The sequence below is a fragment of the Myxocyprinus asiaticus genome, chromosome 8 (genome assembly GCF_019703515.2).
Source record: "Myxocyprinus asiaticus isolate MX2 ecotype Aquarium Trade chromosome 8, UBuf_Myxa_2, whole genome shotgun sequence".
Classification (NCBI taxonomy): Eukaryota; Metazoa; Chordata; class Actinopteri; order Cypriniformes; family Catostomidae; genus Myxocyprinus; species Myxocyprinus asiaticus.
This window is the reverse complement of record NC_059351.1, coordinates 32,375,446-32,387,549: the sequence shown is the minus strand read 5'-3', so window position 1 is coordinate 32,387,549 and position 12,104 is coordinate 32,375,446. Positions and strand designations below refer to the sequence as shown.

General features: G+C 39.0%; 1 protein-coding gene across 1 annotated transcript; it reads right to left on the bottom strand.

Annotated features, from left to right (window-relative positions):
• Window positions 1–854: 854 nt before the first annotated feature.
• LOC127444828 (immunoglobulin superfamily member 10-like) lies at window positions 855–11,693 on the bottom strand. The gene is made up of 6 exons (XM_051704376.1): window positions 11,515–11,693; window positions 10,735–10,864; window positions 10,174–10,564; window positions 5,724–9,887; window positions 3,892–4,813; window positions 855–3,403 (listed from the first exon to the last, which is right to left on the bottom strand). Exons 1-6 carry the CDS (start codon window positions 11,691–11,693, stop codon window positions 1,495–1,497), a joined length of 7,695 nt encoding a protein of 2,564 aa, XP_051560336.1. The 3' UTR covers window positions 855–1,494.
• Window positions 11,694–12,104: the final 411 nt, after the last annotated feature.

Below are 12,104 nucleotides of genomic sequence, written 5' to 3'. Positions count from 1 at the left end.
AGGGGTACTCAGAGATATAGCTGACCGTGACATTGTCTGATTTATTCAGGTTATTAAAAAAAATCTGACAGTTTTTTATGAAAAATATTTAAAGTTTACTTTATGTATTGTTTGATATCTTACAGATCCCTACCTTTCATTTGATATTTATATTTATTATTTTGTTGCATTTTTAAACACTTTGTTTGGCAGTTTAATATTGTGACCTCTTGCTGAGGACAGGTTAAATTACATGTGCTTCCAAGTATAGAGCATTGATTTTTTTTTTTTTAATTCTAATGAAGTTATTTAAAAATATAAGTAATAAATTATTATTATGAATGTATTTATTTTTAACATAAACATGACTTTTGTATATTTTGTCCCTTATCTCAAGAATCAGTGCACACCAAGAGACAATTCTCTGACCTCTGCCTGCATCCTTGTCTAAGGATGGACTCCAAAGATTACAATTTAATCATTATCATTACAATGTAATCGTTATCTTACTAATACAATAAATAATTTAATATTTTCTTAAATAAACATACGACTTGTATTACACAACATATCAGGGAGTTTTTTTTTGTTTGTTTGTTTGTTTTGTTTTTCTTGTGTTCACTTGCTCACATGGGGTAAAATAGAAAAATTTTATGTAAAGCAGCTTAAAAACTGTATTGTGAAATGTGCAATCCAAATTGAACTGAACTGACTTAATAACATAAAAATAAAAATCGTAACATGGGCAAGTCTGCTATAACTGTCACAACACTGACGGGTCACCTTGTGTAATCTCAGAGGGGCTGACATGAATCTGACATGAAGTCTTCTTTATTAAAAAATATGCAAAATAGAAATACATTAGTCTTCAAAATGCAAATAATTTATAAGTGTTACAAATGGGTAAAAGATGAGCAATCCTTTAACAGACCTACAGTATGTAGACATAGTAATCATATGCAGACACTATTGTAGACAACTGTGTACCTTATTTTTGATTAATTCAATGAGAATCTGTGAATGAATGTAATACTGAATAAAATAAAAACAAACTGTTCTAGCCACAGTTGTGTGATAACAGATTATGAGCTTGAATGTCATTCAATGACAAGTATGCTTGAAGAAAATATGTAAAGAAGTATTATTACAATAATTATATCCCTGAATAATTCTGAATAAAAGTCTTTTTCATTTATACGTTTTGACATAAACTGTCATTGTCAAACAATAAAAGTAGAAAGATGCCTTATAATATCGGTAGATTGGTTATGTTGCTTACATGAATCCCACTGCAAGCTTTTGAAAATAGTACCTTTTAACTTTTTGTCATTTTTGTAATAGTTGCACACATTGTAATGTTAAGCACCCACAATCATTTTAAAAATAATGTCATGTTTTTGCTTTGGGCTGATTCTATTCTACATTTCACATTGACAAATATTAAAGCTGTCAAGCTGGGTGACAGCTCAACATCGCAGTTCCTTGGGCATATGAAGAGAAGATGTCCTCTGCTTATCAGTACACATAAAGGTATGTACTTTTTGAGTCAACCCCTACCACATTTCTGGCTGTACATCTGTAGAATCCAGCATCTCTTGTTGTGGGATTCTGGATGATTAAAGAGCCCTGAGGATGGAGGTACTTGTTCCCAAACAGACGTGGTTGAGAGCTGGCAACAAGCCATGTTAGGTCTGGGGTCTCCCATGCCACTTCTGCTTTGGGGATACCTATGGCCACACAGTTAAGTTGTACTGCTACTCCTCTTCTAGCATGGGTGGCAGGAGCTGGGCCACTAGTAATACGTGGTAGATATGCAATGATAATAACTGGAACAGTGAGCAGGGAGTTTCCAAATTCATTAGAAGCCTTGCAGGTGTAAGATCCCCTATCATGGACAGAGGCTTGCTGAATGGAGAGGGTTCCATTGGAAAGAACGGCATAACGACCTGCTCTTTGAGGTCGGTTTAAGACCATGCCACTTGGCAGGATCCAGCTGAGATGGACAGAGTCTGTGTTTGACAAGCAGTGCAGCTGGACACTCTCCCCATTAATGATGCTAACAGGTGAGTTATATCTGTTATTGATTTCTGGCTTATGCCCTGGTGTTAGTATAACTGTTCTCTCAACCATTCCACCAGCATTGCGTCCCAAACAACGATATGTGCCTGCCTCTGAGAGAGCAGGGTTACTGATGACCAAAGTCCCATCAGACTTGTGGAGAAACTTGTTAAACTGTGCACCACTCAATAATGGGGAGCCATTTGGAATGATCCATGTCACCTGTGGTGCTGGTGACCCTTCAACTGAACAGTTTAGGTTAATGGTCCTGCCCACAGTAAATGAGAATGACTCCATTTTGGGACTCCTGAGTTTTGGCTTCTCTAAAATGTCTGTTACATCAAACTGAACAACAAGCCTTGTCTCACCTCCCTCATTACGAGCAATACAGGCTAACTGGCCTGAATCTGCTATTCTCACTGAGCTAATATCCAGAGTACCATTGCAATGTACTGTCATTCGACTCCCATAATATGGTGCAGGGAGAACAACATTCTCTGGGAGAACCCACATGACAAGTGGAACAGGGGTGCCTGTAGCCTCACAATCAATCACTTTCCGCTGATTTCTTATAGTAGACACTCTCAGTAAATTTGTGGTGCCTCTGAGACCATTAATTGCTGGAGGAGAGACAAGGATTTCAACTGTGGTCACTTTGCGGTCCTGCCCTGCATTGTTCCTTGCCAGACATACATAGTTCCCACCATCAAATCGCTGAACTTTCTGAATGACTAGAGTCCCATTAGTATGTATATTATACTTGTCTGAAGCTGAAGTGATGGCTCTGTTAGTGGGAGAGAACCACAATATAAGAGGTGTTGGCTCACCTTTGGCACTGCATTTCAGAGAGACAGATTCTCCATAGAGAACCCTGACGACATCATGTGTCTTATTCTCAATCACAGGCACATCTGCAACTACTTTGACATGCACTTTCATCTCATCTTTACCAATTTGGTTCTCAGCATAACAAGTATAGTTACCCTCTTCATGGATCCCTACTTCATTGAAGAAGAGTGTTCCATTGTCAAAGACAACATACCTTCGACTTCGACTCCCAATATTGTGTTCATGCTTTATAACATTGTTGATCATGGTGCCATCAGGCAATGCCCACTGGATTTTTGGATTGGGTAGCCCCGAGGCCACACAATCAACCTTAAGGTTACCTCCATACAATACCCTCCTGTCCACCTCTGTCTTCTGCTGAATTTTGGCTGGTTTTGTTAGGACGCTGACCTTAAGGGGCACAAAATCATCGCCGATTTTGTTGCGAGCAACACAGAGATATTCACCATCATCTTGCTCTGTCACAGATAGGATGGATAGTGTACCGTTGACAGATACTTTAATCCTCGGATCATAACTGAAATACACACACACATATATATATATATATATATATATATATATATATATATATATATATATATATATATATATATATATATATAAAATAAATAAATAAGAAAATGTGACTATGCAGGCACAATTTAAAAATCTTAAAATGTTCTGTTTGAATAAAAGTCTAATTACAAAAAAGCAGCCTTGCTATTAATAGAAGTGCAGAAGTAGGCCTATGTATAATAGGCAAAAATATAACTGTAATTACATTTGTATTGTTAGTATAGAAAAACTACTAAATAACTTGAAGTTATGTAATTAATTTATGGAATTGCTTGTAATTAAGATGTTATTAGAGTGTTTGTTTGGCATGCAAAGGGTACCCTGTCTGATCTGTCAAAGCAGAATGTATACTTATGAAAAACTTTGTGCAATTTTTTCCCCAAGTGTATAAACCCAGTATGTGTTTTCCTGTACAGGCTATGTGCCTTAGTGAAGTGTTTATATTACCTGTAGTGAGCATCCACAAGCTTTTTAGATGGAGTCCTCCAGATGATCCTTGGTTCTGGATTCCCTGACACAATGCAGTCCAGGTGCAATCTGCTTCCATAGACCACATCTGTTTTTTGAGATGATGAGAATGTAATCCTGGCCCTGGAGGATATTGTGGATTTCCTTACAGTCAAATTAATGGCCCTCTGTGCAGTGCCAACCACATTGGTGACTATGCATTCATATCTCCCCGTATCTTTCAGAGCAAGACTACTAACATGAAGTGTACCATTAGGGAAGACAAACAAGTTTTGTCCATTAATAAACTGAGAGGGACGGAGTTGCATGCCATCAGGGGTGGCCCAGACAATGGAAGGGGGAGGGGCACTCCTAGCAGTGCAATTCAAGTAGGCAGTGCTTCCTTCTGGAAGAGTGATATTCTCATGTCTTGGCTGTTGAATGATAGGTGGCAAGGCAGCAACAGTCAGCTGAACAGATATGGCATCAGCACCTGCTGCATTGCTAGCAATGCATTTATAAATTCCTCGATCTGTGTGACTAGCAGATTTTATGTGAAGCGTGCCATTGGATGATGCTGAGACCCTTTGCTCAGACATGCCATGAGTAGGTCCACTAGAATGTACCATTTCCCTATCAGGGAGAACCCAAGTGATTCGAGGCTGAGGATGTCCTTGAGAATGACAATCAAGATCAAAAGTTTCTCCAAGGTATGCTGTGGCTTCTCTATAGCGTGGCTGCAGCACTCTGGGTTGTTCAGTGAGAACAATTAAATTAACCACGGTTTTGTCTTTTCCATATTGGTTTTGGACACTGCATAGGTACTGGCCTCGGTCCAGAGGAAGTACATTGTGGATTACGAGTGTGCCATTAGAGAGGACCTCAAACCTCTGCACCCTTGTTTTCTGTATGACACTAGCTCCTGCAGGTAAATACAATAACATGTTTTACACCACAAAATCATTTTGGAGCTATAAACATGCATTATGAGTAAAACATTTGGACACACCTTCTCATTCTTTATCATTAGTATTTTCCTTACATAAAAATGTTCATGTTCACGAATGTTCAGACTTTTGACTTAGTAGTATAGAATACACTTGATGTATGGATTAAACATGATTCCATGAGAATTCATTTATTTCTACCCGTTATGACTTACTTTCTTACATGGAAAACAAGAGGAGAATGTTTTGTTTGTTTGTTTGTTTTTTAACAATGTTATTTCCCACACAGTAATTGTGAATGGGGACTGAGGCTGTCAGTCCCTGACATTTTGCCAAAAGCTGCGGTCACACTAGGCTTTGAGCATGCAAAATTATTTTGGACACCACAATGGACAGTATTACAGTCATGCTAGAGGGCTTTTGGCTTAATAAATAATAAATTATGAATAACAAATAATGTCAAATTCAAAATGTTAAAATATACCATCTACTCACTTTCCTGCAACAATAAAAACATGTAGATTTAAAATGTGTATTCTTTATATTGAGCCAAGAGTTCACAGTGTGTGACATTTGATATTTTATTGGTCACATGTCTTCTTGTCATCCAAATTCACAGGTGAAAGATTATGAACTTCAGTACGCAGTGGAATGTGAAATTTCTTTGCTTGCATTTCAGGTTTTGGAAGTGTGAAGTGTAGTGTGATTGTGGCTACTTTTGTGTCTTATGGAAGAAAGAAAGTCGTAAAAAATTTTAACTAAACAGAGGGTGAGAAAATAATGAAAGAATTAAAGATACTTACAATAACAAATAATCCACAAAACATTTAAGGACATGTCAAGTGATAGTTTAAAGAATGATGTCCTAAACCCCTTCCGTCCTACCTGTAGAAACTTTAGTCCAGGAAAGGAAAGGACTGGGCTTCCCCACAGCAACACAGGGCAAATATGCATCAGTTTCAGCCTGTGCTGTTACAGAGCTAACGTCTGTGCTGGTGATTTGAGGTCTTCCTCTACCCTCAGGCACTGCTGTTTGTCTTTGTTGAGCTCCTCCTAATATGGTGTAATGTATAGAAGAGTTGCCTCTACTCTGAACTCCTGGCCTTATAGGAGATTGGTACTGTGGTGAGGATATTGCTGAAGATAGTGATGGAGTTGTGGGTGTTTTTGCGGTGGCCTTTTTGTGGATGCTTCCCTCTAATATTTGAGATCTAGTATCCTTAGGGTTTAAATTTGTGCCACTGACAGTATATGGTTTAACACTGGCTGATTGATAAGAAAATTGTGTGACTGGAGATGTTGTTCTACTGTATGTTCTTCTAACTTCTAGTTTACCATTGGTTTCATGACCTAGGGTAACATATCTTTCTTTCTGACTGTCAGGAATGTGATTTGTATTGTCTGTTTCACCTACCCTGCTTGCAGAAGTGGGTGTAATTGGGTCATGCATATGTGTACGTGCTGTAGGGGACTTTATTGCTGTTGTAGTTTTTGTTGTGGTTGTGGTAAGTATGTTTTCTTTTGTAAATGGTGGCACATTAACATTTCCTGATGGACTCCAAGGTTTTTTAGATGGAGTTGAATCTCCTCTGTTGTTAATGCTATCAGCTGAAAACCTGCTGGGTTGTGTGGTTGCAAGCATTAATAGTTGAGAGCTTTTGGGCCTATCTGTTGGAACCAGTGAACTCTGGTGAGCCCCTTCAAAAATCTCTGCCATCACTGAACCATGTTGGCTTTTCACATAATGATTTTTGATGGTTTCATGCTGGGTACTTGGGGAAATTGAAGAGAATAGCCTCAGTGGAAACTTCCTCACAAGCTCTTTAGATGACAGCACATTTTCAGTGTCTGTGGGTTTATATTGGTTGCTTGTTTTGTCTGGACTTGCACCTGGGATCTCTTCTGATTTTGCTCTAGAGCTCTCAAGGGAGTCATCTGATATATGACTCAAGCTAGTGTCCTCAGTAATGCTTTCCTGTTGTTTCTCTTCAAAAGTTTTAGCTGCAGGGGTATGGACACTAGTAAACCACTCATAGTCGGCTGCCTTCACAGCAGGATTTGGAATAGGAGGAGACAAAGTGGACTTTTTTTCATTGTGCAAAGTTGCTTTCTCTTCTCCTCTTCCAAAACTAATGGATGTTGATGATATCACTGGAACTGTTGTGGTGCTTTTGTGTTCTTTAGTTGGCTTATACTTTTTTAAAGATACTTTTTCTTGGGGTATGAATTTATTGGTTTTGTGATTCCTGCCACTATATAAAAGATCTGTGTCCTCTTCATGAGTCATTTTGCCTTGTGACGGTAGTTGGTTGTCAGTTAATGGAACAGTAGTATTCATCTTGGCTCCTGTACTTTTGGCCCATCGAGATGTTTCTATTTTCGTTTTAGAGGAGGCAGTTGACATGGTAATGACTAAAAACCCATTCGTGACCTCAGCAATTGAAGCTGAAGTGGGCTGTGGGGTGACATTTGTGACATTTACAGATGATTTAGAACTGTTTGTCTTAGTTCTAATTCTATTAGGCTTTCTATGTCTTCCACCAGTCCTCCTCCTCAAGCTGGACGAGTTCCAAGCATGTGAGGATGAAGCAGTTAGTGAATTAGAGAAGGTTGCTTTATTATTTCCTGAAGTGGGTTTGGTGGTTGGTGTAACAGTAGGAAGCAGTGGAACTTTTGAGACATTATGTTTTTCTTGAGTTGTGTTCTTTTTTAGGGGCTGCATTCTTTGCTTAATTGTAGTTAGGATTTCAGTAAATGAGTTGATATCACCATATGTTTCTGCACTTGGTTCTGTGTCAGCCTTTGCTGTGGTTGATGCTAAGCTGTGATCAGTCTTTCCTTGATAATTCTGTCCCACATGTTCAATGCTTTTTGAAACCCTGTAGTCATCATCATCATCTTCACCGTCAGACTTTTGAATTGCTTCAGTAACTCTGTGACCATCAATTGTTTGGCTTTGGTTTTCCTGTAAATTAGTTCTGGATGACATTGTGCTTAATATATTGCTAATTTCAAACCCCTCTGCAACTTCTGAATGTCCCACAGTAAAATGGGTAATCTGTGGACCAACTGTGGGTTGTGCTATATATGTGCTAACTGTAACCAAATCTAAATTCATTTCAGTGTCAGGTGCAGCTAGCTGGTAAATAACATGTCTCTTGTCCTCAGAATCCAGAGGTCTTATATCCAGGTTGTAATCAGTAACCTGAATAGGCATCTGTGACATTGTGATTGTGTACAATGCCTTTTCAGCTGGTTTTTTTGTTGTTGTATCTTCTGCATAAGATCCTTCAGTCCTGTTAGTAGTTTCTGACTGCTTTGCGTAGGCAGTCTCTGACTCTTGGATTCTGTTTGTACTGCTTTGAAATGAGTTTGGAGTAGTTGTTTTTGGACTAATTCCAACACTGCGAACTTTTGCCAAAATGCTAGCCCAGTGCTTTGGGTCTATTTGGTTGTTTGACATACTAATTCTTCTTTTAGACTCTACAGTGTTAACCCTTTCTCCTCCTGGGGTACTTACTCTCCTCCTTGGCACAGCAGGACGTCTCCAAGAATTCCTAGATGGATGGCCACCCCTTGTCCCCATATTTTGGACCCTACTTCGACTGGGCAAATCAGCATGCCTAGGAAGAGCTCTCTCCAAAAGCTCTTCAGGTTCATTAACCCCAGATGACTCCACATCATTAGTCATGATGACTTTTATTTTGGTTGAAAGTCCCTCAGCAGGTTGAGGCCTGTTGGAATACTTCCTTAAGGGTATGACACCTAGTGGTCTTGTTATTATTACTTTTGTGGCCAAAACGTCCATCCCATGCTGGTTTCCTGCTACACACTTATAGTATCCACTGTCTGAAAGCTGACTGTGTCGAATAACCAGAGTTCCGTTTGATGACACAAATGTCCTAGAAATGTTTACCCGCTTGTTTACAACGCTGCCATCAGGAAAAATCCAGTGTATATCCGCATCAGGGGACCCAGTGGCAACACATGGAAGGGAAACAGGTCCACCTGCAAATCCTGTAACTGGCTTTGTTACTCCTTCACCTCCAGGAGATGGGCTGGAGGATTCCTCCACTGTCAGACGAAAAGGGAGGATACTGAGGTCATCAGAGACTTGTGCAATACAATAGTACACTCCTGAATCAGAATGATCAAGAGATTTGATTTTTAGCAAGCCAGAACTTAATGCTGAAAGCCTGTTTTCACCACTGCTATAAGGTGTTTTTAATGTAGAGCCATCAGGGAGCATCCATTTAACTGACTGGTTCCCTGAGCTATGTATGGCACAACTTATCTCAATAGGACTTCCCACTACAGCAGCCTGCATTGTTTTAGTGTCATTTTTGGACTCAGTTATAACCCACCCCCTTCTCTGCTGTCTTATAGATTCAGTCTCCACAACTTCAGTCAGATGGGTGCTGAGAATTAGTCGAACAGTTTTACTTGTAGACTGAATTCTGTTAAGCTGGAGGCTCATTGATGACTGCATTAACCAGGAAGGCTCAGCTGCTATGTTTGCTTTCACTCCTGTATGGTAAAGAGCATCCCTTTCAACATCTTGCCTATATCTGAAGATGATGAAAGGGTCCTTATTTAGCATAATTTCCCTTCGAAGGTGGGCTGGAACATCACTGTAATATGCAATCAATCTCCACAACCTCTCATAATTGGACCTGTCAATGGGGCACTGTAGATCTAATGTCAGATTAAGGTTTGCTGATATTTGATACAGGTTAACATAGTACCAGCCTATGCTAGTCAGCTCTCTTGGCTCAGTGACAAGGCAGTTCAGGTCTACTTGATGTCCATGTTCATCTGACAAGCCCAGGGAAATGTTGCCAAGAGGTTGACGAAACTTCTCCATTGTCAGCATGTCACTTTCTGTGTCCTCGGTGGAAATGACTCTATGAGGGGTGCTGAGAACGGGAGTATTGCAAGTGGGTTTCTCTATCTCCTGGAGATGTTTCTTCTTTAGGTGTTTTGGAGAGGAACACATAGGGCATAGCTGGCCTTCAGAATAGTCTTTGTCTTTCTTACATTTCAACACACCTGGAAAAGAAAAACGAAAGTGTCAGAAGTGAGTGGACATTAATCATAAAAATGACAAAATTAAGTCCTAAAATGATATCTCCCTTCTGCAAGCTCTAAACTGTAAATAAATTGATCTGCAACTAATGTAACTGTTATTTTTACTGTATGATAATAAATACCATCATAAAATCTTATGCAGCACATTGTGCTAAAATACAATTCTATGTCACTATTTCTATTACATTTTCCATCTATAAGAACATCCGATTTTTTAAATGAACAATAACATTATGATAATAATGACCTTGTGAATTTGTATTCCACTCTTTGAACCATCTCATGCGACAGTCACAGGTCCAGGGGTTCCCATGCAGGGACAGGTTTTCTAGGTAGGGCATGCTTGTCAGTGTCTTCTGTGACAATGTGGTCAGTACATTATCAGACAGGTACAGGTGCTTTAGGGTGGACACTGGGAAGTGTCCAAGAATAGAGAAAGTGGAGAAGGTGGCTGGGTGGAGCTGCTGAAGCTGGTTGCCCTCCAGTTGCAGAAGACGAAGAGAGGTGAGGCCTTGAAATGCATCAGGGTGGATAAACTCAAGTTTGTTGTGATCCAGGTGCAGTCTAGTGAGACTCCAGAGACCCATAAGGGTTTGTCTGCTAATTACCTTAAGCTTATTATAGCTTAGTTTCAGCATCTGCGGAAACAGAGGCACTGAACTGGATTTATTAATTTATTTAAATTTGCATGAACATTTGCATTATCTGACTTCAAAATCTTCATTACAAAAGAAGTACAGAAAGAATTATTTCTCAAGGGGAAAATGAATAATAATAATAATAATAATAATAATAATGTTCACAGCACCTGAAGGGATATGAGGTCACGGAATGTTCCATTAGGAATTCGATGCACATCATTCCCATGCATCAAAAGCAGCTCTAGTTTTCGTAGCCCAACAAAAGAGCTGTATGTTATTTTATTTATAGTGTTGAACCTGGATGGAGTAAGGACAGAGGAGGGAGATAATAAGATAAGTTAATTATGCTGATATGCTGCAGATTTACCAAATAGACTCTAACATGAAATGACAATATATTTCGCTATGATGCCAGTGCTGCCAGGGACAGCCATACTAAGTCGTTCGTGCATACTGTAGGTGTCAGAGACTGATAATGCTTCCAGTTTACTGTTAAATAAAGCAGAAACGGAACATTTTTTGCAAATGTCTTTTAAATCTGAGTCCCCCCAAATATATAACTGGTAACTTAAGTTTGTTGCAATTATTTTGAATACGGTGCAGTTTTTTGATAGTGTAGTAGCCTATGTGTAATAGGTAGATGAAACAATTTGTGGTGCAATAAGATAAGAGGATAACAACTTACACTAAATAAAAACTAAAAATAGTCATTTTCAAAGAATACAAACAAAATAAAAACGAATTCTTCACCATTAAACTAATTAAAACTAAATTGAAATTGAAAACCAAAATAAATAAAATTAGTGACATTTACAAAACTATAAAAATAACCCCTTTGACAACCTTTACACAACAAAAACTTGAATTTAGAATGAAATAAATAACTAAAAAAAAAAAGAAATAAAAAAAAAAAGACTAAAAATAACATTCACATGGCACAGTCTTACCCCAAATTCATCCGTTCCACCTGTCTGGGCACGCCAGTTGGCACGGTAAGTAAGGAGCGGAACGTGCAGTGCACTTCTGCGGGCTGGTGGCATACACATGTCCGCGGGCAACACCGTACCAGTACCGGCAGTGCTACCATCGCTAGCACCATGAAAACCGGAGTATGAAAGCGACCCATCTTCAGCCCCACTGCTTCAACCGCTTCAGTCTGCAGAAAGACGCAGCAGTTGGCGCGATATATAATACTGTCAAACAAAAAATACATTACCAGTGCCTCATCAGAAGTTAATACAGCAGCAAGGTGCTCGTCCAGAAGCATTGAAATAGAAATACTGCAGAACGGTGCCTATTGAGAAACATGAAATAAAGCCTTTGGTGTTAAATGTAGCGGTTAATCTAGCAATACGAAACAGAAACACATAGTGTTACCATATGCTACTGTCTGGAAGCGCTATTGCAATACTGAACTCTGATTTCGTAAAGTTACTAAATAAGGAAATAAAAAGCAAACCTTTTGTTATCTTTAATAATAGGAGATCATTTCAGATACAATCCGACATGATTTTGGTCCACAGCCCCGCTCAAAATT

What these genes read in the sequence shown, in the direction of transcription:
- LOC127444828 (XM_051704376.1), bottom strand. Translation starts at nt 11,693, where the DNA reads ATGGGTCGCTTTCATACTCCGGTTTTCATGGTGCTAGCGATGGTAGCA. An exon ending in GTGGAATACAAATTCACAAG is followed by an intron (nt 9,888 to 10,173) that starts GTCATTATTATC and finishes TTTCTTTTCCAG; the next exon opens with GTGTGTTGAAATGTAAGAAA. An exon ending in CTTGTGGATGCTCACTACAG is followed by an intron (nt 3,404 to 3,891) that starts GTAATATAAACA and finishes TGTGTATTTCAG; the next exon opens with TTATGATCCGAGGATTAAAG.